This window comes from Rattus rattus, chromosome 9 (assembly GCF_011064425.1).
Source record: "Rattus rattus isolate New Zealand chromosome 9, Rrattus_CSIRO_v1, whole genome shotgun sequence".
Lineage (NCBI taxonomy): Eukaryota > Metazoa > Chordata > Mammalia > Rodentia > Muridae > Rattus > Rattus rattus.
In genome coordinates this window covers 39,836,779-39,863,484 of record NC_046162.1, presented here as the reverse complement: position 1 = coordinate 39,863,484, position 26,706 = coordinate 39,836,779, and the positions used below count along the sequence as shown (strand labels likewise).

General features: G+C 46.0%; 1 protein-coding gene and 1 non-coding gene across 2 annotated transcripts; one reads left to right on the top strand and one right to left on the bottom strand.

The window, feature by feature from the left end:
- Positions 1 to 3,028: 3,028 nt before the first annotated feature.
- Positions 3,029 to 3,133, bottom strand: LOC116910739. Its single transcript, XR_004389253.1, has one exon. It is a non-coding gene; the product is annotated as a small nucleolar RNA U13 (small nucleolar RNA).
- A 6,022-nt stretch (positions 3,134 to 9,155) lies between these two features.
- Positions 9,156 to 20,060, top strand: Lypd8 (LY6/PLAUR domain containing 8). Its single transcript, XM_032912706.1, has 6 exons — positions 9,156 to 9,263; positions 12,181 to 12,283; positions 12,646 to 12,759; positions 14,649 to 14,807; positions 16,857 to 16,994; positions 19,612 to 20,060. The coding sequence occupies exons 2-6, from the start codon at positions 12,229 to 12,231 to the stop codon at positions 19,896 to 19,898; spliced, it is 753 nt and encodes a 250-aa protein (XP_032768597.1). The 5' UTR covers positions 9,156 to 9,263; positions 12,181 to 12,228; the 3' UTR covers positions 19,899 to 20,060.
- The last annotated feature ends 6,646 nt before the right edge of the window (positions 20,061 to 26,706 follow it).

Genomic DNA, 26,706 nt, shown 5'->3' with positions numbered 1-26,706 from the left:
CCCATCCCCCTGTTTTCTAGACAGTCTCCTTTTTACTTTGATATGATGCGTACACACATGATTTTAAACATTCTATAAAATCTAGGATCCATGAATGAGAGAAAATATGCGATGCTTGTCTTTTGGAGACAAACTTAATTCAATTAGTATGGAGGTCAGTATGGGAATTCTTCAAATGATTGAAGGTAGATGCATAGGGCCCACCTACAGCACTGCCCCATAGTTACTCTCAGGGACCCCAAGTCAACACATCACAGGTACAGGTAAGTCAGTGTTCACTGCAGAACAATCCACAGCAGCCATGTTGCAGAACCAACCTGTGTGTCCAGAACAGAGGAATGCGTAAAGGAAAAAAAAATAAAGTTATGTTGTTTGTAGGAAAATAGACATGGCTTGAGATGATCAAATGAAATGTCGATAGGTGTTGTGCCTCTGTTCTTCTGTGAGCGTTTTTAAGAATCTTTAAACTCTAAACATTTTGAAAGGCTTTACATGCTTGTCTTAGGGTTTTACTGCTGTGAACAGACACCATGATCAAGGCAACTCTTAGAAAGGACAACTTTTAATTGGGTCTGGTCTACAGGTTCAGAGGTTCAGTCCATTATCATCAAGGTGGGAACATGGCAGCATCCAGGTAGGCATGGTACAGGAGGAACTGAGAGTTCTACATCTTCATCTGAAGGCTGCTAGTGGAAGACTGCCTTCCAGGCAGCGAGGGTGAGGGTCTTAAAGCCCAGGCCCACAGTGACACACATCCTTCAACAAGGCCACACCTCCTAATAGTGCCATTCCCTGTGCCAAACATATTCAACCCCCACAATGCTAGTGTTATGCACACATGGTCTATACGAGGCCAAGATATCAACATTTAGTGTCCATCTTTGGATTCAGAAGAGAGGTGAACGCAAGATCGAAATGTCAAGGGAGCTCTGACTCTGTTGGGATAACGTAACTACTATTAGTTTAAGAAACCCAGCAACAGGGGTTGGGGATTTAGCTCAGTGGTAGAGCGCTTGCCTATAAAGCACAAGGCCCTGGGTTTGGTCCCCAGCTCAAAAAAAAAAAGAAAAAGGAAAAAAAAAAAAAAAAAAAAGAAACCCAGCAACACCACTGGTCATCACCCCCAGAGAGCCTGGAGGCAGTGTCTTGCTCTGAGACAGACTAGGTTTGTGTACTTGCCTCTGAGGTGGTACCCATGTGGCTCTGGTACTGGGTGGCACAGAAGTGGTAAGAGGAGAGGAGGGGGAGGCTCAGAGCTACCCTTTTTTTTTCTCACCCTCTGTCTCTCCTTGCTCTTTCCCAGCTTTCTTGCTTCCACCTTGTTCTATGAAGTCTTTTTTCTCTTCCTTCTTTCCACTTCCCCAGGAACCCGTGTGCCATCCTCAGTAGCCCATAACTCTGTCCCTCACTTCCTTCTGGAGTCTTGGATGCCTTGACAGGTATGTCCAGTTGCTGGTGCAGGCTGTCCCCTGTCCTTTGTCCCCTGTCCTGAGTCTGTGGCTTCTGGATCTGGGTGGAAGGGTGAACTAGGGGACAGTTGGATACAGAGAAGTCTCCTTGACAGTGGAGAGTTCTGGATCTGGGAAGATTGTTCTTGACACACCATAAAAGGGTTTGGACTTCAGGACTCAGCTCCCATGTTCCATTGATTAAGTTTGGAACCTATTTCTCAAATAACAGGAGAAGAGATACTACCTGTTTTCTCTCAGATAGGTGCATTTTTCTTTTCTTTTTTCCCCCCTGTTCTTTGGTATTGTCAATGGATGCATAGCAGCTCATGCAAACTGATATGCATCAAAGTGTCACAGTGAAATGAAGGCAATTATGTCCGTCAACTCGAACATTTATAATATATTTTATCATTGTTATTTTACTTATATGTTTGCCACGTATGCGTGTTACCCTCAGAGGTCAGAAGAGATGTCAGACCCCCTGGAGACGGAATTACAAGTGGTTGTGAGTTATCATGTCGCTGCAGGGAACCCAACTGAGGTGCTCTGGAAGAACAGCAAATGCACTTAACCACTGAGCTATCTCTTCTCTGACCATGTCTTTGTCTCGGAAACCTTTAAACCTTATTTGTTTAGATGTTTTGAGGTACACGATAATCATGAACTTCGATATTCCCCAAAGTAGCAGTGCTCCAGGGCTGGCCCTCCACCTAACCGAAGTGACTTTTCCAGCTTCACCTCCTCTCTCAGCTCTCTACCTCAGGAACCCATATTCTACTCTGTCTTTCTATGAAACCAGTTCGGTAAGCTCCCACGTGCGAGTGAGAGCACGGAGTGCATGGCTTCTTTTATTAAACACACTGTCCTCCATCTAGGTTGCCACAAATATCAGAATTTCATTCTTTTTCATGGCCGGCTGTCGTTCCATTGTGTATGCATACTGCCTTTTCCTATTCCCTTTATCCACTGTGACCACGTGGGGGACTCTGTCCACTGGCTAAGCAGTGCTGCCTGAGTATGGCCCGGTACTTCCTTGGCATCTTGCCTCCTTTGCAGATACACCTAGGGGCATCTGGGTACAGGGTAGGGGCATTTCTAGTTATTGAGACGCTTCCATGCGGTTTTTCATAGTAACTGCACCCATGTTTGCATTCTCCATCTTCCTCATGGTGGGTAGCTTTTAGTATCTGTTTGTATTTTTATCATTCCATTCCATTCCAGCTGGGGTTGGAGGATGTCTCATTGTGGTTTTCATCACATTTTCTCGATCAGTCACGCTGTTAATACATTATTTAAAAAAAAAACGTGTATTCAGGCCATTTGCCTGTTTTGGGCTGGATTACTTTTTTGGCTGTTGGATATTTGGGCCCCTGTATTCTGGAGTCCAGTCCTTTTTCAGATGGATGAGTTGCACAGCTTCCTTCCCACTCTGTAAACTGTCTTCTCATCCTTCATTGCCTTTGCCGACCAGATTCTTTTCAGATTGAAATGACTCCATCAGTCATTTTCTTCTTCTTTTTTAGTTTTTCTTTTGCCTTTATTTTCCTTTCTTCTTAACTCCCCTCTGCCCCACTCTTCATCAGATGGGTATCGTTCCTATGTGGTAACAAGGTTTGTAGGTGACGCATGCCACTCAACAGAGTGAACATTCAAACATCATGCTTGTGAACCAAAGAAAGGATCCCACTTGTCAAATTTCTGCTGTTGCTTCCTATGTTTTTGGAGCTCAGCATTGCTTCAGGTAGGTGAGATGCTCAGCAGGTGAAGTACTTGCTGCTAAAGCTGATGACCCGAGTCCCATCTTTGGGACCCATGTGATAGAGTTAGCATTTTGTCTAAGCTCCGCCCCACAGTTACCTGGCAATGGCCAGGTATGCCTGCCTCACTATAAAAGGGGCTGCTAGCCCTCTCTGCTCTGATCTCTCTTGCTCTTCCTTTCTTGTTCCCACTCCCCTGTCCCCTATTCCTTCCTCCCTTTCTCCCCATTCCCTTCCCTCCTCTCTCTCCATGTGCTCATGGCTGGCACTTCTCTCCTTCCTCTTCCTCTTCCTCTTTCTTCTTCTTCCTTCCTTCTTCTTCCTTCCTCCTCCTCCTCCTCCTCCTCCTCCTCCTCCTCCTCCTCCTCCTCCTCCTCTTCCTTTCCCCCTTCGTCCTTTTCTTCCCCAAATAAACCTCTCCCATGGAACTGTGCTGGCCTGGTGTGATCTATCGAATGTGCCACCATTCTAACGCAACAAGCTGTCCTCTGACCTACACACACACACAGACACACACACACACACACACACACACACACACACACACACACACAAATAAGTACAGTAAGAAGCTGCTGTTTTCCCCATTACTGCGTATTGAACATATCTTCTTTTCTCCAATACTTATTTTGGCAGTTGTATTGAAGATCAGTTGTTGGATGCATGGGTGATTTCTTGGGTTCCAATCATTCTCTAGCGATCCCTGTCTTGATGTTGATCCTAGTGGCATTTTATTTTTTACATTGTTGCTCTGGTTTAAAATAAAATAGTCTGATTCTTCTAGATTTTGTTTCTGCTCAAGATTTGGCTATTGGAAGTATGTTATGCCTTTGTATGAATGTTGGCATCTTTTCTAGCTCCAAGAAGTCCCTTGATGGGACTTTGATGGGGATAGCATTGAATTTGGAGTTGTTCTGAATAATGACATTTTACTAATATCAGACCCTCCAGTTCATGATCGCCCATTCCTTGTGCTTTTTTTTGGTTTCATCAGTAGTTCACATTTCTGTTAGTCTGTGTTAGTTACTTTCCTCACAGTGGTGACAAGATACCCAATAAAAATCAACTTAAGAAGAAATGGTTTTACTTCAACTCACTGTTCAAGGGTCTAGTGGGTCAGTCATGGTGGCAGGTCTCAAAAGGAATGTGTCAAAGAAAATGCATCATAGGACTCCATGTAAGACATGAAAATTTTAGAAGAAAATATAGGGGGAATGCTTCAAGGTATCAACAGGGCTTGCCAGGAAAGAGAGAGGAGAGAGAGAAAGAGAGAGAGAGAGATGCTGTGTTCAGTTCATTTCCTCCTTCTGTTTGGTATAACACCACAACCCACGGAAGGGTGCCAACCACATTTACACCTTGACTTTTACACCTTAACTCAGCCTATAAATTCCCTCACTGACACGCCCAGAGGTTTGCCTATTAGGTGGCTCTAGAACCTGTCAAGTTGATGACCGATATCAATTGCTACAGAGTTCTTTACTTACTTGGTAAATGTTATCCTCAAGTATCTCATCACTGTGTTTCTTGGTGGGCTTGTGAGTGTGGTTGGTCTCTTACATTTTTTTTTCTAGGTGTGCTTATTATTGGCATGTAAAAATGGAAATTCTGGAACACACCATTTCAAGGAGAAGGAAATTGTAACCTTGGAAGGAGCACTGACTCACAGCTCATAAATGGTTCTAGTATGTTGCAAGCAGCCCAGGTCCTCTTTGCCCGTCATCTAAGAAGCTTATGAGGAGGACAAATATAGAATATTAAAATGAGCTCAGGAGGAGGGTGTGAGCCCAGCCTTGTAAATTCTCCATGAACTGGCTACTTTTGTGAACTGGCAATCCTAATTTAGAAAGCTTTGTTCGATTCCTTAAGCAAGACACATGGTTCCAAAGCCAATGAGACTTTTTTGGGCCATCCTGCCTCTCTAACTTCCTGCCTGGTTTCTTCTCAGTTCTCAGTAGGGATTCTTTCTCGCTGGAATATTGCGTGTCTATGGAGTTGCCTTGTTGTTTATTGCGTTTTGCTCTGTTTTAATTCTACCATGACATGGCAGTTTGCTTCGATCTCTACGTGGCCGTCTGCTTGTAGTTGTTCTCATTAGATTTTTAACAACCTAGGGAGGGCAGGTATCCATCAAGTTAGTTCCTTGATGAATAAATGAGTAAATTTAAAGATTGGGGGTGAGGATGCATGGGGAAAAATAAAAGTCAATGGAGGAAAGGGGCTGCCACCTCTCAAATGTAAAGTTTTATTTACATGTATGTGTGTGTGTGTGTGTGTGTCTGTATGGGCGTATGGCATATGTGTGCAGGTGCCCAAAGGGGCCAGAAGAGGACGTCCAGTCCCTTGGTGCAGAAGTGGCTGTGAGCTAGCCTGACATGAATGCTGGGATCTGGTTTTGTAGAAATGAAAATGCTGAAAATTCCCCGTGATGGTTACTGAATTTGCACCTAGACAGACGTTCACCTGAGATGCTTTGCCTGAGTCACTGAGACCATTGTGAGAAAGGCTCTTAGGCCAGCCTTAGAGCCTCCACTGCATGACGATCATTCATCAGATCTTTTGCCCTTAATCTTTTCGGTTTATTTGATTTTGATACTACTGTACTTTATTTGAACAACAGAACATAAGCCAGCATTTTGGTAGAGCTTATAGAAACGATAAAGATTAACTCCCAAATCTCTTGATCTTTACAACCAATTAGGTGTTGCAGCTGCTGTTTTCCTTTCAAGTGGAGAAACAGAGATTCAAGTACTGTGCAAGCTCCCAAGCTTGCTTGTCTTGTAGGTGGCAGGGTGCACGTTGAGGCTGGGCTTCACCCAGATAACTATCCCGTGTGGTCTTGTGTTTCCCTCTAGGCCAAGGCCATCTCAGATGTGAGCTCATGGCAACAAACCTAGCTGTTGTTCCTGTGGCCCCTTATGACCTGCATGCATGTATGCCAAATGTTTTCCCTGTGATATTTTTCCTCTTAAAACCAATTTATTAATTTTTTTCTTCTAATGTATAGAAGTATTAGTGCACCACACACATGAAATGAATTTGGGGGCCAGAGGACGTCACAAGATCCACCAGAACTGGAGTTACTGGTGGTTATGAGCCACCTCAAGGGTGCTGGGAACTGAACTGGGATCCTCTGCAAAAGCAGACAGTGCTCTTAATGTCTGAGTCATCTTCCCATGTTGCTATGCTCTAGTTTAATTCTTAGAATAACTTAAGAAGTGAGTGATGATGGCTGTCTTACTCAGAAGACAGGAATGGAACTTGAGGATCATCATCTCAAAGAGGAGCGTGGACCCTGGTGAAGCTTGTATCTGAGGTTGTGGATTGGTCCTCTGTGAAGTGAGTGGGAGGTCACAACTAGAGGGGAGAGGCAGCCAATGAGAGCTCCCAGAAGCAAGTAGAGGGCAGATGGGGCAAAGGTGGTTGCTTTTGGTGGAATCCCCTGCTGAACTCTTCCCTGGTGACTCCACGCACTTGACTACAATGGGACTCTTTGGAGGAACTCACATCTAAGCTTTGCTGGGGCTCAGAGAAATTCTGGGAGGAAACCTCTTCCCGTAGTTGCTCCAGGTTTACGTGCATGCATACATAATACATACATACATACATACATACATACATACATACATACATACATACACACAGCTAGCTTTCTGGGACCCAGCTAGGCTTGCCTCAGCAGTACTTGGTTTAAGAAGGGGTGACCTCACTCTGTTCCCCAGAAATGGTGGAACCAGCATGTCTGAGCCACTCTTCAATGATTCTCAGTTCAAGAGTGAAAGTTGAACAAACACTGGGACTGGGCCCTTGGGCATCTTAGCTAGTTAGACTGAGGGTCAGCTTTAGGGAGGTGGTTTCTCACAACATGAGGGAATGAGATGTTAGATGTCTGGTGACAGATACCTTACCTCTAGGGTCTTAGTAGGTGGAGTCAGTGTGTCCAGCCCTTGGGTAGAGAGGCTCAGGGCACCTGAGCTATGTTGGGATGCAGGGAAAACTGGCTTGCAGCTGAAGGTCTAGAGGAAAAGCCTCTTTGAGCCTCAGTTTCCTCATCGGTCAAAGACAATGTGACACCCATCTGTGTACTGCTCAGGACACTCAAGGGTGCTAACTGCAGGGCTGTGATGGGTAGTCATATAGAGCTGCCTAGTCTAGTCCAAGGCTGTTGTGGCCTTCAGTGTTGACACCAATTGGGGAGCAAGGTCGAGATCATCTGTGTGAGTAACACCAAAGGCTAACACCCCTCCAACATTCCTGATAGATGGCCTTGGAAAACACATGATGAAATGACGTGAGGGTTCCGGGAACAAATAACCAGCAGTTCTCATTTTATTAGGGCTTTCATTTTATTAGGGCTGTTGGGCTTTCACGCAGGTGTCATGGGCAAGGTTAATAAGTAACATGTGCCATGAGGTGCAAAGTCTGCGTTCAGACCATATATTTTTGGTTGCTTTTGTCTCTCTATCCTGGGTATCTGATGCCTCTTGAAGAGACTTAGCATTGGTTAGTCTAGTTTTCCCGTGTTCGTCCTCATTCTAACTTGATAGGGCTTCCCAGAGCTGTCAAACAAAATCACAAACACTCAAAGTCCTCCATGTGCAGTTGGGACTCTGAAACTTGACTCAGGTTGGGCCTTCTCTACCAGACGACTCTGAGGTTTCTATTTAAAACTCAGGTCTGCACCCCCAACTTGGTTGATGCATTGACCCTGATCTTAATGCCTATTTTGCTTGATTGTATATGTATTCATGTTCTGTCTTCCTCTTCAGAGAACATTTCAGGAGAGTAAAGGTCACAGACCCTCCCACATGCCTAGCCAGCATGGCATATGGAGGGTGCTACAGGAGTGTCTAGATGTGTGTGTGTGTGTGTGTGTGTATAGAGAGAGGTAACAGAAGTATTTATGTATATTTATTATTATTATTTTTGAGACAAGTTCTCACTATGTAGCCTTGACTGCCCAGAGCTTGCTATGTAGACCAGGCTGGCCTTGAACTAATAGAGATCTGCCAGTCTCAGCCTTCCAAATTCTGGGATTAAAGGTGGGCACTACCATAGTGTGCTAAGAGATATTTATGTTTAAGAGTAAAAAAAACTTCTTAGTTTGAATTCAGGCTGTGGGCATTGGTGTGAGTACACTGTTCAATTTCATTCTTGGCGGAGTTGCTCCCTTACACTCTCTCTCTCTCTCTCTCTCTCTCTCTCTCTCTCTCTCTCTCTCTCTGTTTATAGGACAACAGAAAGATGAAGAGAATTATAGCATCACATGAGGGACGGACGAGGAGGGGGGTGCCAGTGCACCTGCCCTGGACTCTAGTTCATGCTGGCTGCCCAGACGGAGCACAGAAGGCTACCCTGGCTGTTCGAGGAGCCAATCATCCCTGCTGGAGAACTCAAGCAGAGCAAGTTTCCCTTTGAGGCTCACCCACTAACCTGTGCAGCTGTACAGTGGGCTTAGCTTAGCTTTATCTTGGTTGGAAAAATCCTGGAACTGAGTCTAGTTAAGTCGTTTGCCAAAAGACTTGAAACTTTTCTGTGTGGTATGGCCCTCTTGTGATCCCTCTGACCCTGCTCTGTGACCTGCCAGGGGCTGAGCCTGTTACATTTTCCTTCCATAGCCAGGATTCCTCATCTATAAACAAGGATTTTTCCAGAACTGAAAGTCTACTGTAAATCAAGCTGTTATTCAGGAATACTACTTCCAGGTTATGGAAGTGAGTCAGGAGGCTATGGCAGACACTGGAAGATGCCAGGAATGCACTGTGTCCTCTTACACACTTTGGGAAAGGCAGGTACTTCCAATTCCTGCAGATCTCAGAGAGAACACCACCTACATAGGGGCCAAGGGTTAAGTAGCCTAATCACTATGGTTGGGCAGGGCACTGTCTAACAGCCCAAAGCTGGGGCCTGGCTTACAAAAAGGCCCCTCCCCAGAGGGCGGCTGGGCTTTCAGATCACACAGCCACCTACTATATAAGACCTCTCCCTACACCTGCTCCAACCCATTGCCAGGTTCCATCTTCCTCCGGATAGTGTTCCTGGCTGGATCCAGAAGGTGAGGGGCCTCTGAGGTTGGAGCCTAATCCTGGGAGAATCTGAATCCTGGAGGGTGGGGGTGGGGCACTCGGAGAACTCAGGCCTGTTCTGGCTAGTGTCCAGGATGTTCTTGAGGCTCTTTTCTGCTAGTGTTGCCCACTGCTGCCCCGATCTCAAGGTGGGCAGGCTGTAGTAGAGGTTGAGGCTGGGGGAGTGGGGTTGTTTGCATGCTATTTTGTTGTCTGTGTCGCGTGGTCTCTGAGCTCTGGCTTCCCTGGCAGATGCCAGCAATTCTGGAAGCATATTACCAGACTGCTGAATGTTGCAAGTCAGGAAGGGGACTGGAGATGGAGCTCAAGTGTGGAGTGTTTGCCTAAGACGCAGGAAGTGCTGCGTACGTACTAGGTCCCATCCCTAGTGCCTCATAGACTGGGTACGGTAGATGTCTGACATCCCAGAACTCAGGATACAGAGGCAGGAGGATTAGAAGTCAAAGGTCATCCTTGACTACAAAGTCAGTTTGAGGCTAGCCTGGGCTACACCCTTGTCCTTCTGGCCCATAGAAGTGATTGACGGGTCTCATGTCCCACTATAGGACTGTCCTTAGGCTCTGCTCCTCTGCGGGTTGCTAGCCAGGTCCTGACTTCTCTGGGTCTGGAGATAAGGCTCGCCATCAGGATGGTGGTGGAGTTGAGGTGATCAGTGCTATGACTGTCCTACGGTTGTCTCTCCCCGTATCCTTTATCTCCCCTCCTCTCCTCCTTCACAGTAATTGGTTCTAGAAATCTTTTCCCAGCCGTTGGGGTTCCAGGCCTGGAGAGGTGCCTCTTGGTATGTGAATGAATAAACAGTTGAATGCAGAGCTCGCGTGTCACATACTCTAACCAAGACATATTCTCTCTACCTTTGGGGTTTCTAAATTTCACAGTCACTTGGGAAACATGCTGATCTCCTGTTCCCCTGACAAGGCTAGTTCCCTTTGATTTTTTTATTTTTCCCTAGCCACTTATAAGTCAACCAGAAGGCTATACTGCTGTGTGCGTGCGCAGTGTGATGGGATGTGTGTTTGAGCTGTAGTACTAGATGAAGCAGGAAAAGGGCTGTTCTCCCTGGAAAAGGTCAGCTCTTCCTCAGCCTGTGGCAGCTGTCATGGGAAGAACCTGGAGTGTGTCCTGCTTTGGGCCTAGGCTGCATTTGCTATTCCCTGTGGTTGCATGTCTGAGAAGTGCAGGCACCAGCCTGACCGGGGTGGTGGTGTTAGGGGGAGCTCCATGAAATGCAACAGTTCTGCTTGCCCTGGCTAGGGGCAGCTGCTCAGCATATGTGGCTATCGAGCATATGTGGTTCCTGTACGGACAGACAGGTGTGTCGTTATCTATCTTGAGTGGATTAACCTGAGGAGCCACACTTCCATTTATAGGATAAATCATGACCAGGGAGGGCTACATGCAAATGTTTGCTTTCTGTGTCACGCTGCTATTCAGGCAAAGGGAAACTCCCAGAGCTGTGACTTAGGTTCCTAACAAACATGGCAAACACCTAGCAAGCCTCCAAGAGCTAAGTCAGACGATTTGCAGGTCACGAATGCTAGGTACACTAGCACTGGTGACACTCTAATCTGACTCAGGAACTTTGATGTGTTGAGGCCTGGGGTTTTGAGTGCTGGACGGCAGAGTGGAATGGGTGTGTCCCAACTCTAACACCTCTCAGGAGGAAGAGCTTGATTTCGAGCGCATAACGCTCGTCTCAGTTTTGGTCAGGTTCTAAGAATAGTACCTGGCTGCCAAGGTGTCTGGGCAGATGAGTACATAAGGGCTTGGAATATAGCGAGGGCTCACAGGTATCTGCATAGGTGGTGGCAGCTAAACCCCTGAACACCAAGGGGAAGGAGTGCAGGAGACTCCTGGAGGGAGAATACCCATTGCACTCTGGAGGGGTGAGGGGACACAGGATCTGTGTGTGGGGAGGTGAGGGGAATACAGAATCCGAGGGAAGTGAGGAGGACACAGAACCCAGGGCAGCTCTATTTATCTGAGACCCTGTTAGAATTTGAATCTCAAGTATCCCTCAAAAGTCCATGGTCTGGTCATCAGCCTATATAGCTTTACAGTGAGGTGCTGGGGCCTTTAGGAGGGTTCCTAGAAGTTAGCTCATTGAAGGAGATGCTGGGGCATTCTCCTCTTTCATTGTACTTCCCTGGCTGCCATTAGGGGAACAGACCTTCTTCCACAAAGCCCCACATGATGGGTCAACGTGACCGACATTTCTTTCTTTCTTTCTTTCTTTCTTTCTTTCTTTCTTTCTTTCTTTCTTTCTTTCTTTCTTCCTTCCTTCCTTCTTTCTTTCTTCTTTCTTCCTTCCTTCCTTCATTTCCTTTCTTTTCTTTCCTTCTTTCCTTCCTTCCTTCCTTCCTTTTCTTTCTTCCTTAAAAAATTATTTCCTTATTTTATGTATACGAGTACACTGTAGCTGTCTTCAGACACACCAGAAAAGGGCATCAGATCCCATTACAGATGAGTCACCATGTGGTTGCTGGGAATTGAACCCAGGACTTTTGGGAGAGCAGTCAGTGCTCTTACCCACTGAGCCATCTCTCCAGTCCGGTTGACACTTTTGAAGCCATCAGTCACAGTGAATCTTTCTTCCTTATAAATTGATCATCACAAGCATTTTGCCAGAGTGACAGAAATATGATAGGCACAAACTCTGGACCCGGCAGAATTGGAAATCAGCCCATCTGCCCATCTGCAGCTTTAATTTAACCCAGTATCAGGACCACAGGGACACAGCCCTGTGCACCCATACAGGACTCTGGTTTATATTTCCCCCAGACACAAGGACAGAGCCAGCACTGATGTTGTTTCAGTGTCTTTAAAACACTCTTTGGTGGTAGGCATTCCTCTAAGATTCCCCGGTTGCCCCCTGTGTTTCTCCAGGTTTGAGGCTCTGTGGCCCCATCCTCTGGGGAAGCCAGCCCCAGCATCATGAAAGGCATCTTCATTGCTGGTATCATTGCGGCATTTGCCATCATGGTTGTAGGTAAGAGGCCACTCGGCCCCTTTCGTGATACAGCCTTCTTTCCCACCTTGCCCAACATTCTTGCATGGTACCTACCATCTTCTGTTGTGTTGTGTGAGACCCATGTGTCCACTCTGCCTTCAGAAGAACAACTCTGTGGCTGGTCAGGGTTGGATTTTCCTGTCGGGGAATGATGAATGATGAGGCTAAATAATGGGTATGGCTTCATCTCATAACGTCAGTTTCGGGGATCCTCAGAGAACAGTTGGGCGTCCCATCTGGATCTTTTCCTGTTGTACTGTTGTACACAGAGTTCCTGGTGTGGTACTCTGTGAATGTCTGATGATTTTTGACTGTTTTCTGTGAATCCATTGTCCTCTCAGACTCCCTGGATTGTGCACAGTGTCACACATACAATAGCACCTGTGAAGCCAATGCCACTATATGCGCAGAGGAGTCCCTAAGTTGTGTGGAGTCCTCTGTCAACTCCACTCTAGGTGAGTGGGGCTGCTGTCTCTGGGACTTGTGGGAGGTGGGAGCTAAAGACGGTTGGCACGGAGGAAGGATACGTGAGGTGGGGTTGGGTTGTACAGTGCGCAGGGTGAGCAGGAGCTGGGTAGGAAAACAGACACAGAATCAAGCAATCAGATGAGGCCTGTGGCATCGAGGGAATCACTTCCATTGATTGAAACCTCACTGTAGATCCATTTTTGTAGATGTAAACAGCAGGAGCGACTCAGGGCTGAATAAGAGGCAGGTGTTTTGCCTGAGACATTTGTATTTTTTTCCAGCCATCTCTTCCTTCCGCAGCACAGCTCCCGCTCCTTTCTCTTCTAGATCAAATGCATTTTTGGCCATTGAATGCCTCCCCAGGCATTCTGATCTCTGGGAACGTCTCAGGGCTCCCTGTGGTCTTCCATACACAACAGCTGACATCTAAGCAAGGGCACTCAGGAGATGGGTCAATCAGCAAAGCGCTTGCCCCACAAAGCACGAGGCTCCAAGTGTATCCCTCAGTATCTATGCGCAAAGGCTAGGCATGGTAGTGTATTCCTTTCACCTCGGCGAAGACCACAGGAACCTGTAGCTTGATGGCCAGCCAGCCTAAAACTGGTCAGGTCCAGACCATCTCAAGACCCTTTTTCAAAAAATAAGGCAGAGAGCCATCGAGGAAACTGATGCCATTCTCAACTGCTTGAGTGCTGGAATTATGATTATACGCCAACATGGCCAGCTAACTTTTCCTAATGTTTTCTGGTGGTTTGTGTGTGTGTGTGTGTGTGTGTGTGTGTGTGTGTGTGTGTGTGTGTGTTGTGTGTTGTGTGTGTGTTGTGTGTGTGACTGGGCATTATTAAACACAGGGCTCTGTGTGCAGCAGACAAGCACTCTACCACAGAGCCACACTCCCAATCCCTTACTTTATTTATTTTGACTAATCCACATTTAATGTAACAGCCGCATGGAGCTGATGTTTCCGTATTGCATAGTGCTGACTGGATCTTTGTGCAGTTTCTCGGAAGGAACCACAGCTGCTACTGCGGTGTTGTACCATACACAACATCCCACTGTGTCTGCTTTATTATTTTTTTGAGACATCAAGACAAATTAGTGGCCTGATGTTTATATATTAGAACTAGACCACCATTTTTCTGGTGTCCCTCCTGCTAAGCGTTTTACCCAACCTTTTGACATCATGATACGACATTGTCACCACAAAACTCATGTCCAACAACAAGAGATGTAGTTAGCAACGGCAACAATGAAATCATGAAAACTTTTTAACAGTATGTAAGTTTACAACTTTGTGCTGGGCACATTTATATCTCTTCTGGGTTGCATGTGACCATGAGAGTGAGGCTCACAAGGGTAGGTTAACTAATGGCAGAGTTTAACCCCATCTCTCTTTATCTGATGAAGGAAAGAGTTCTCTGATGGGGAGCTGTTTTCTCTCTCTCTTTTATTCATTTTTTTTTCTTTTTTCTTTTTTTTTCGGAGCTGGGGACCGAACCCAGGGCCTTGCGCTTGCTAGGCAAGCACTCTACCACTGAGCTAAATCCCAACCCCGTTTTTTTTGTTGTTGTTGTTTTTTTCCAAGACAAGGTCTCACTATGTAGTCTTGGCTGGCCTGGAACTCACTATGTAGACCAGGCTGGCCTTGAACTCAGGGAGATCTACCTTCTTCTATTTCCTAAGTGCTGGAGTTAAAGACGTGCCCCTACCACCCGGCTGGGTTTTCCTCGGTATAAGAATCCTTTTCTAGTCTCTCCCAAACTATGCCGAGCAGAGGTTTATGTCAACTGACCCTGTCTGAAGCATTGTCTTCTCAGGATGCTGCTCTCCCTGAAGCTTCTCCAGGTACTAACAGTCTGTGTTTGCCTTGGTGTAGGAGGGTTCCTCCATTTGTACCAGAACAAGTTCTGCTCTGCATTGAATTGCAGCGAGAACAGTACGGAGGTGGCCTTCACTGTGCGTGTATTTGATAACCAACGATACCATTTTGCAAGCCAGTGCTGCCAGGGAAAGGAATGCAACGGCACCCACTATGGTTTGTACAGGGCCCCGCAGCCTGTCCTGGGTCACACCTCCACCATCCACCCTTGCTTTTCCTGCCTGCTCTGCTTGGCTGGGGGTGGCTGTCTCAAGTCTAGGAACTTCTGCGCACAGCTGGATAATGCTAGCATCTGACTTAAAGCAATCACACAAGAGACATGGGAGTTACTAAACCAGCTCAAATATTATGCTTTCCCCTTCAGTGAAGATAGGGATTTCATGGGTCTTTTTTTTTTTTTTTTTTTTTTTGTGGCAAGCAAAGCAAATGCTCATTAGTCATTTTTAAGTTTTGTGATCTCAGGGCCTCAAACTAAGAGTTTCTTTTAGACAAGGTCTCCTGAAGTCTAGACTCACCTCAAACTTGCTATGGAGCCAGGGATGATCTTCACTCAGTCCCCTTGCCTGTGCCTCCGGAGTGCTGGGATTATAGGTGTGTACCACCACGCCTGGCAACATTCTAAGTCTCAGTAACAATTGAAGATTCTCCAAGTCTTTTATTTCTATGGTCTCCATCTGCTAACATCTACCAGGTTAGAAGTTAAAGCTAAGCAAATTCATGAATCTTAATTCAAATACTCAAAAGTAAAACCAGTTAGCCAAGTGTGGTTACACATGCTTTGAATCCTAGCACTCCCTTGGGAGACAGGAGAGGTACCTAGATCTCTACCAAGTTCAAGGTCCGCCTGGGCTACATAATGAGACTCTGTCTCAAAAAAACCCCCAAAACAAATAATAAACTGTATGTATTAATACTAGTAAGAGTTTTACTTAGAAATAACTTCCAAAAATATTTAGAGTAGTATATAGGTAAATAGATATACTAATATGTATAATATATGCTAATATGTATACACATACTAATATAAAATATATACTAATCAATACACTATTTATTAAAATATATATTAAGCATATGTGTGTGCATTTATATGCTCCACACATATGCAATGGCCATGGAGGCCAAAAGTGGGTATCAGTTCCTCTGAGGCTGGAGTTCTACGGTTGTATGTAATGTGCCACATGGTTGCTGGGAACTGAACCTGGCTCCACTGGAACAGCAGCTTGTGCTCTTAATGACTAAGCCATTTCTCTAGCCCCAACACCCAAATACATCTTTTCCCAGAGTGTTTAACTCCCGGCGGAGAAAGAAGCTGGGGCCTCAGATTTGCTTGTGTGTTTAGTCTGCTTGGACCTCATTCACTATGTGGGGCCTCTGGAAAATTGTGCCACATGCACACAAGGTGACAGGAGTAGTAAAAGAAGCAGATAACGTCATCGTGTTTTATAAAAGTGGCTTTAACCATTTGTAATCTCTGCAGGGTCTTAGGGACCCAGGAGTTCCTGGGCCACAATTTGAGAAGTGGTTTTCTAGGCTTCATGTAGAGCAGCCGTTCTCAACCTGCGGGCCACAACCATAAGAACCCCCAACCGTAAATTTATTTCTATTGCTATTTCGTAACTTTAACTTTGCTACTGAGCCGTGTCTCCCTTCCCGAGACCATGGGAAATATGTATCTTTCTGATGGTCACGATCTTGAGAATCTCTAACCCAGAAGAAGAACCACCCCAAAACTAACAAACAAAAAACATGAGTAGAGACAGCGAGGTCCATCATCCTAAAATAAAGGCAGTTAGGAGTAAGGCTGGTTCTCAATGTGATTTAAACATTTTTTTCATCCATCACAATATGAAAATGAACCATTTTCGTCTGCTCAGAACAAGTCTTAATGCCAATCAGACACCTGTTGGCCACATGCTCTTAACAGCCAGCTGCTGCTGACACCGTCTATAGCTTGTATTCTTTTGTTTCTTGCTTATGTCTACCCCACAGCACTGTGGGTCATCGTTTTTGCCAACTGGATGGCGCGCAAGGGTGGGTCTTAGGAGTTGTGCATAGGAAACCTTTGGGCAAAGCATGGTGACTTTAGGGCTAGACCTGGGGTTCCCCTCATGTAGACTTTCCACCAGCTTTTCTGCCTGCTTGTCCTTGCCTCTCAGGGCAGTGTGATAACATGGTTCTAAGTGATGGCTTTCCTCTACCCAGAACCTGAAACACAGGACTCCACTGGCATGCAATGTGGGTCTTGCTATAACAACAACAACAACCCAAACTGCACAGAGAAACTCCAGGAGTGCTACAAAGGAGAACAATGTGTCCATGTCATTATGGAGCTTAAAAATGGTAAGTCTTGGTTCCTTAACAGGGCTCAAGTTGAAACATACCAGGCCTTGATCCAAGTGCCGAGCTGAGGCAGAAGAGCTGGGAATGGCAGAAACAGAGGGAAGATTAGGGCAGGATGTTCTTCAGTTAGAGATTGCTGGGAAGCCTTCTGCTGGTCGCTACTTCGGCTCTTTGTCCAGGGCTATGCAGGACTATGTGGTTGCCTTTCTCCTGCCCTTCTGTACTCACACCCCAGCTTCAGTCATCTGACTGCATCCGCCCTCCTGGCACTTGCTTCTCTACTAGGCTATTACTCTTCAGGTGTGGATGTGTGTGACTTTTATTTGTTTTTATACCTATATACACTTTCCCCTCCTACATCTTGAGAGGTGTTGGCTTGGGGCAGCAAGGGCCATCTGGCTATTTCTTTTCTTCTATAAAACTCACCGGAGAATGCCATCATTTTTGCCAGAGTACCCAACCAACCTGACAGCAGCATGCAGTGCATATTTGCTTCTTGCTAAAGGAACAGCCCTGGGGCCACTACCGCCCTGTAGCTCTGTCCTTATTTTCCCAGAAGAGAGTGAATCTCTGCTGGTCCTTTGTGGTGGGGGTGGAGAGGAGGACAGTGGGGCAAGGCTGGGGGCATCTCAGGAGTCGGAGCCGGAAGTGAATGTGTAGCATCCTCCTACACACTACAGTGGGTGGAACCAATGTGCCCATTCTGGCTCACGGAACTCTTGGGAATGTGGTCTAGTGATGTCCAAGAAGGAAAAAAAAAATAGGTGCCCATTAAAAACCAAATAAGCAACCAATCTCAGCTAAAACACTGCTCAGACTAATACGAGTTTAAGACCTGCACCCAGATACAAATTTCATTTCGGCTTCGGCTTAACGTTGACGTCAAAGCTTAACAAGAATCATGGAGTTTTCAGTGTATCCCCATATTCTGGTTTTAAAAAAGCCTTAAAGACTGTTTTTAAGAGCTACTTTAGACCTACAGTAAAGCTGAGTTAAAGGCACAGACACCCTCCATGAACCTTTGCTGCCTGGCTCGTGTGTAATTGTCATTGTCAAAGCGCTCACCACAGTGGTGAGCCTACACAGGAACTCATTGTCACCCAGGCCCCCAGTTTACCTCAGGGTCACTCCTGATATGGTCCATTCTACCATGACAGTGTCACATAGAGGAAGGCCCTTGTCCTGAGGACTTCTGTGATCCACCTGCTCAAGCTTTTCCTCTGCCCAACAAGTCTCTGGCAGCCACCAGTCTTTCTATTTTTTTTTTAACTGCCTCTATAAATGCTCATATCCCGGAATGTCTGCTCCCTCTCCCTCTCACTTTCTCAGTCTCCCTGTGTCTTTCTGTCTCTCTGTCTTCTCTATGTTCCAGAGGCCAACCATACATTCTACCACTGCAAAAGGTCACTTTCCCTTTGAATCTCAACATACTGCCCTGGTTTTTAATTCTGGAAGTTGTGCCTAAAGGCAGCGACAGCAGCAAAGACTTTCTATGCTCACCTTGTCCCTGTGTCTCCGGTGCTCAAAGCCACGGAACTTTTCTTGCTTGTCAAGATGTGCCAGGCACCTTACTTCCAGACTCAGGGTCGCTCAGGTCTCAGTACTGATACCTGGGATGAAGGCAAGAGCAAAGGCTTTCTTCCTGGGATCCGGTGGTCTATTTTACACAACGCACTCTGACAGTACTGAGTCCCTTCACACAGTTCTCAGGGAGCTCCCTGTTTCCTAGGGACAGCTGAGTTGCAGCTGACAGACCTGCGGGGGGTGGGAGGGCACAGCCACTCAGGAGTAGCTGCTATTGTAGCTCTGTCTTTGAAAAGAGCAGTGGACCTTTCCCTACAACTTGAATCTGAAACTACGTTTAAATAAACAGAACTCCGAGTTAAGACGGAGATGCTGAGAATTTTCTGCAGACTTTCTGTTGGCTTTTCTTTCTTTCTTTTTTTTTTTCTCAAGAAAAACTCAGGCAGGAAGAAGTCGGATCCAGACTAAGATCTGAAAAGAAAAGCTGGGTGGCAGAGTGGAGCCTAGGGTGCCCAACTGACTCATTCCTTTCTGAATGGAGAGTTGAGAGAAAGAACTGTCATCCATGCTTGCTTTTTCCTTTTCTTTCCTCCTTCCCTCTCTCCACTTCCTCTCCTCCTTCCTTCTTTCCCTTCCCTCCCCTTTGTATCTTTCTTGACAGAGTCTTGCCACCTAGCAGAGGCTGGCCTTGAACTCATGGTCTTCCTGCTACAGTCTGCCAAGTACTGGGCTTGCAGGTGTATACCACCACGCCTGGTTTGATTTTGGCTTTTTCATCGGAAACTCCACAGGAGCACAAGAGATCAGGGCATGTAAGGTCCAGCTCCCATCTCTCTTTTAAGACTGGGTTTGCAATCAATCTCTCACAGCCTCAGTTGCTTTTGGGGTTGGATGAGGAGGGGCCTGGGCTCTGACCGCCATAGTTCTTGTACTGCTACCATGTGGTCTTTTTAACCCTGGACGTCTTCCTTAAAGAGGCCTTCCAGGAGTAGAGGGACTGTTGCACACTGTTGAGCTTCTTGCAGATGAATAACTAACTGCACGGGGGCAGAGGGGTTGTACAAAGTTCTGATGGTCTCATCTACATCTTCAGGCAGTGGCAAGGTGGAGCTGAAGGGCTGTTCCGATATCAGCAACTCTACTTGTCAAGTCCTGTCTGCTGGGAACGTAACAGTTGGAGAGTTCATTTTCAAGTCGGTTCAATGTACGAACCCGGCAAACATTACCTCACTGACCACCGTTACCCCACAGACCACCGGTACTCCACGAGCCACCGTTACTTCACAAACCTCCGTTACCCCATCGACCAGCATGGGCATCAAAGCTTCCTTCACTTCCTCTATATTTGGGAGCCTCCTTCTTCTGAAGCTGCTGCTCTGAGGTCCTTGGGCTCTGCCCCATCCAGTGTCGCAGGGATGTAAACACTTTTCTCTTCCCATACCTTCCAGTTAAATTGTTCAGTGGGTTGAAAGTCACAGACTCCAGGCAATGTTAGCAGCCATGTTCTCTCCTTTATTAAAGTGTTGCTTGAGGTCTAGACAATCTGTTCTCATATGTTTGGGGCTGGTTGTGGTTCAAGTCACTATCTAGCCCTTCTCATCCCTGAGTGGAAGTGGGGGGGGTCTTTGCTCTGGAAATAGGTGCTTCTTTGTCTCAGGACTCAATGACATCTCTGTTCCTGGTCCATGTTGCTTCTGAGAAGCTAAATCCATAGCCTTGCTGGTACCTTCTACTAGCATCCCTGCACTGCATCATCCCTGCACTGCATCATCCCTGCACTGCATCATCCCTGCACTGCATCATCCCTGCACTCCATCATCCCTGCACTCCATCATCCCTGCACTCCATCATCCCTGCACTCCATCATCCCTGCACTCCATCATCCCTGCACTCCATCATCCCTGCACTCCAGCATCCCTGCACTCCATCATCCCTGCAGTCCATCATCCCTGCAGTCCATCATCCCTGCTGTCCATCATCCCTGCAGTCCATCATCCCTGCACTCCAGCATCCCTGCATTGCACCATCCCTGCCCTCCATCATCCCTGCAGCCCAGCATCCCTGCACTCCAGCATCCCTGCAGTCCATCATCCCTGCACTCCATCATCCCTGCACTCCAGCATCCCTGCACTCCAGCATCCCTGCACTGCATCATCCCTGCACTGCATCATCCCTGCACTGCATCATCCCTGCACTGCATCATCCCTGCACTGCATCATCCCTGCACTGCATCATCCCTGCACTCCAGCATCCCTGCACTCCATCATCCCTGCACTCCAGCATCCCTGCACTCCATCATCCCTGCACTCCACATCCCTGCACTCCAGCATCCCTGCACTCCATCATCCCTGCACTCCAGCATCCCTGCACTCCAGCACCCCCGCACTTCACCATCCCTGCACTCCACATCCCTGCACTCCATCATCCCTGCACTCCAGCACCCAACCTGCTACTGCTTATGCAGTCACATGCAAGAAGCACCCAAGCTGAGCCCTGTTATGTCCTGTGCTGCTCCTAGTACTAACACAGAAGTTCAGCAGCTTTTTAATCTGGTATTTATCGAGTGTTCTGGCTGTGTCCAGAACCCATAGCAAATGAAGAAGAAAATGTCATCCCAGGGTCCTGTCACTGTGAAGACACAAGAAGAGCATTTGCAGAAGGACTTCAGAGGACCAGACTGCTCCCACTGGTTGAATGATCAAGTCTTCAGGAAGGGGGGCTCAGAGCCTGGGATTAGGAGGAAGTACTGTGCAGGGTGGAATATAGCCACAGAGAGGCCTGGTCCCTTCACTTAAGAGAGTTGAACCTGGTCAGCCATTCTAAAGCAGACACCCAGGGGACAAGACAGCTACACAGACCCAAGCTTGCAGGGTTCAGGTTTAATACTAAGGTGGGTGTTGGACTAGTTTTGGATAAATAGGGTGGTAATAATGATATCAAAAGGGGTAAGCCAGCAAGTGCTTTATTGTTCAGAGTTGCTGACAATGAAGCAGAAGCGAGCCACCATGGGGACTATGATGGTACACATCACTGTGCCCACTCTGACTTACTTTAGATCTTTAAAACCATTGAGTTTTACTATTTCTGTGTACATGGTGTGTGTGTGTGTGTGTGTGTGTGTGTGTGTGTGTGTGTGTGTGTGTGTGTGTGTACGCTTGAGTGCCATACACTCTGAGGCTGGAGTTATAGGTGATGTTACATCCTGATGTGGCTTCTGGGAAGAGAATCCAGGTTCTTTGCAAGAACAGCAATTGCTCTTAAATGCGGAGCACTCTCCGTGGCCCACTTTAGCTTTTTATTTTGAATTTCATGTTTACTGAAAAGTTACAAAACAGGGTTGGGGATTTGGCTCAGTGGTAGAGTGCTTGCCTAGCAAGCTCAAGGTCCTGGGTTGGTCCCCAGCTCAAAAAAAAAAAAAAAAAAAAAAAAAAAAAAAAAAAAAAAAAAAACTAGAAGTGGCTGAATGGCATCATCCAGTACTCCAGAATCAGGTCACACACACACACACACACACACACACACACACACACACACACACACACACACACACACACACACACACACACACACACACACACACACACACACACACACACACTTTTGGAGATAAAGGGTTTATCACAGACCACAGTTCCAGGCTATAATACTCAGAAGTCACAGCAGCAGGAGTGAAGCAGCTGATCATATGGTGTTCATAGTTAAGAGCAGAGAGGGCATATATGCACAGCACCACCTTGATCATCTTGATTTCTTACCATACAGTTCAGGACCCCCTACCCAGGGAATGGCACCACCCATAGTGGAATGTGTTTTTTTCATATCCATTACTTAATTAAGATACCCCTCCCCCCCACACAACAAGGCCAACCTAATATAGGCAATGGCTCATCAAGACTCTCTTCCTAGGTTGCTCTAAGCCAAGTCGATAGTGAAAGCCAATCATCACACTCCACCTTTCGTCAGCTTGACATACAACACAACATTTTAAAACCATACTCTTTTTTATTTTTATGTGTGTGGATGTTTGCCTGAAAGCATGTCTGTGCACCACGTGAATGCCCCTAGTGCCTGCCCAAGCAAAGCAGAGAGAATTGGATTATCTGGAACAGGAGCTACAGTTGTGTCCCAGAACGGCTCATTTCCCCTTTCATTTTAGATCTGTTTCTTCAACCAATAGATTGAACAGAAACACACAAAGGGAAATGCAGAGAGATACATAGTAAGGACAAGCAGAGGAGGCCACCACACAGATTCAAACTAGGGTCTCTCGTGATGTCTCATGAGAATCCTAGACGCCGGAGCTAGGGCTGGGTCCAGACTTTTGTAAGTGCCCTATGCAATAGGTGTCATAAACAGACTCACCTTCAGAGAGGACAGATCCGGGTGACTTTCTGTAGCTTCCTGTTTAGGGTGGAGACATCTGGAGCAGAGGTGGGAGAAGTTCCAGGGGTTCTGGAGCGACTCAGGGTGCACACTCCCTAGGAAACGCCAGTCCTTTGTGCAATCAACCCAGAGGATCTGAGGACCTAGTGTCTTTGGGAATCTTGCTGGGGTCTCCAGAATGTCATGCACCAGCTCCTTTAGAGAATACAGACTTCCTCCTGAAGCCAACAGAAAGTCTTTATTTGCCATGTGGAGGATTACAAGGGGAACTTGCCCAAAATGCGTGTCCCCAAGCCTCCCTATTCTTTGGTGTTTATGCACAAAACCCACATCCTGGTTGACATACTTTGGTTAGGAAGAACAGTTAGGGAGAAGCAAAATTACAGAAGCCCAAAAGCAAGTTTGGTAAGTTTAGAGACTTTCCCAGTTCCTGGAACTATGGACTAGGTCTTTGTTCCCATTTTGGCAGGGGTTGGAGCCTACATGCTAAGTTCTAAGGTCAAGATGGTGTCTTTACTATGGCATCAGTTGTACGAAGGCCTTGGGATCTACAAAAGTCTTGGGTCCTGTTATACAATTAGATATAAATAAACTCAAAATCCAGCAGGGCACATTCCAAATCTTGTGGGTCCAATGTCCAGTATCTGAAGCTCCTAATGGAATTTTTGCTCCAAAGGTCCCACCCATCCAGCTCTGACTCCTGCAACTTATGCAGTTTCTTTTTTTAGGGTGGCTCAACTCTATGCCAGCAACTTTACATGGTCTTAGTCTCTCCTCAGCTCCTCTTCACGACACCCTAAATCTTGTTATCTTTTATGCTTTTATAACCAGTACCATGTGGATGACACTTATATCTCCAACACCTGCTGACAGCTTGAGATGCGGCCTGCTCCTCTTGGATCACACCTATGCCAGAATCTGTGTGCTGACCCTGAGGAAATACTTTTCTTTGTTCCATTGAAGCTCAGAATTTCATTTCAGTGGTGTTGATTTTTATGATAGTGTGATGGTTTGCCCAGGGAGTGGCACTATTAGAAAGTGTGGCCTTGTTGGAGGAAGTGTGTCACTGTGGGGGTGGGCTTGGAGGCCCTCCTCCTCCTAGCTGTCTGGGGATGCTCAGTCTGTTCCTGGCTTCCTTTGGGTGAAGATGTAGAACTCAGCTCCTCTTGCACCATGCCTGCCTGGATGCTACGATGCTGCCAGGCTCCCACCTTGATGATAATGGACTGAACCTCTGAACCTGCAAGCCAGCCCCAATTAAATACTGTCTTTTATAAAACTTACATTAGTCATGGTGTCTATTTACAGCAATGAGACCCTAACTAAGATAGATAGTAATAGCTGCTTTTTTTAGCTCCAGTCTGATCAGCACACACAGATTCTTAGCCAAAATACCAAACAGAATGACTGCATTCTATTCCTGATAGAGTCTTAGATAGTTTCTAAAACCCATAATCTGGGTCTCAACTGTCTACATTTCTTACAGAATTTTTATCTTCCAAGTTGCCACTAAAATGTCCCATGCTTCTGCTTTCGGTATCCTGTGGCTTTTCTAGCTCAATGTGCCAAATGCTTTCACTTGCCTATAAAATAATCCAAAACATAAAAACTATATATCAAGTCTACTACGGCAATAAAGCCACTTCCTCAGTATAACTTTTGCTCGAGTTTAATTTCTGTTTTTGTGATAAAATACTCTGACAAAAGAGCAACTTAAGGGAGGAAGGATTTGTTTGAGACCACAATTCCAAGTTATAGCTTATCCATGCAGCGCAGGAGCTTGAGACAACTGGTCTACCACATCTATAATCGAGAGCAGAGAGAAATATATATATGTATCTTACTTTATTGCTTGCTAACTCTCAGCTCAGGATTCCCTTCATCTATGGTGGGTTGGGCCTTCTCCCATCAGTTGATTCAATCAAGACAATCTCTTTTAGACATACTCACAGACTAACCCAATATTGATGACTCCTTATTGACACTCTCTTTCCAAGTGAGTCTGGGTTGTGTAAAGTTGACAATTAAAGCTAACCATCATGCCTAGGTTCTATTTAGATACATATCTCCCATCACCTCAATACAGCACTGAAGAGGAAATGAGCATTGGAACAATATCATTGGTCAATGTTGGGGGTTCAGGAATCACCACATGAACCATAGGAATACCAATCTCAGTTAAGCAAGGATAAGTTATTGAACATGACACCAAGACTGATTGGTCAGGACCACACAAAAGGACTAGGGAGCCTAATTGTGGTACTGGTCTGTTCTTAGGGCAGACTTTTGTTTACAGGAAACAACATGTTCAGGTGTTCAGAGGGCAAGGGTGAAGACAGCACTACATTTTGGCTAACTAGATAAAATATTATCAGTTGGCTTTTAAGCTGATTGATCCTAAGTGAGGGAAGAGGTGTGATGGATGAGTGGTGAACAGAGGAGTTTCAGAGCACTGAGATTCAACAGAGCATAAGTAACACAACTGTAGCATTAGGACCTTTTAGGAAATTTTTTTAGTGTCAGCTATGGATAATTACTTTTAGGAAGAGGAGTCTGAGAATCTGAACTTTATTTCACCTTATGAACAAAACAGCCACTGAAGATAAAATGGCTACAGTTATGTTAAAAGGAGCAGGCCTCAACAGCCAGCACATTTCATTTGTATCTTACAGTTTTCTCTAATATTCTCTTTCAGGTCTGCTTTCTAGTTCTCTACAATCAATTTTCATGTTTCTCTTCCATTCTATGACAGTTTTGGGATCTTTCAAGACCTGGATAATTAAGAATGTTATCTGTCAACTGTTTGCTAAAAGGAATCTCAGTTTGAGCCCGTCTCTGAACTTTCTTATAGAAGTCATACATTTTGGCAGTGCTATGGGTTTAAGGAGGCATTTGATACCAATGGGTTGTGTTTCTCATCCTTGGCCAGTTGGTGAAGATGCTACGTACCAGTTGGCCCTGGTTGGGCAGTTTTCCTAACTAGTTCTTCTCTGAGAGTAAAGAGGCCATGGTCTTTCTATCCTACCATCCCTTGGGACTTTTAAAATACTCAATAAATGTTATGCATGTAGTTCTCTGTGTGTGTGTGTGTGTGTGTGTGTGTGTGTGTGTGTGTGTGTGTGTGAGAGAGAGAGAGAGAGAGAGAGAGAGAAAGAGATAGATGGGGCAGAGAGAGAGAGAGAGAGAGAGACAGAGAGAGAGAGAGACAGAGAGAGACAGAGAGAGAATCTATGGTTCATTGCAGTGTTCCTGAGGAGACAGAGTTGGCAGTAACATCCACAATTTGTATTCATTCCTCAGCAGCCAGATCTCAGACACATGGTCTGTGGGGGTTTACCCATGTGCACCTCTTTAGGCTATACATCAGAAGCACTTTTGCTCAGTGGTCAGGGACTGGACCTCTGAAATCTGAAAGTATGGTTCTCAATTCCAACCCGGGTTCTCACCTCTCATGTCCTAGCTTTGCCACCCCTGCCATGGGAACAGTCATGCCTGTAGTATGGGGTCAGGAGAGGAGTAGAGGGTTCCCAAGATGTGTTGTGCATATCGATGTTAGTGGTAGGTAGAGGACTGCAGTTTGGAAGCTGGTCCTTTCAGGGGATCTTTTAGCATTGATGATTATAAAACCCAAACATCATCTCTGAAAAATGCTGCAGATGACCTGCGTCTCTCAATTCCAAATACTCAGTCAAAATTATATTCTTTTTGCAAAGATTCTCAAGCATATCCACCTTAGTATGCAAAGCTGCTTCCCTCATTAAGAGGCAGCAAACATTGCTTGGTGTTTTGACAGCACAGGAGAATC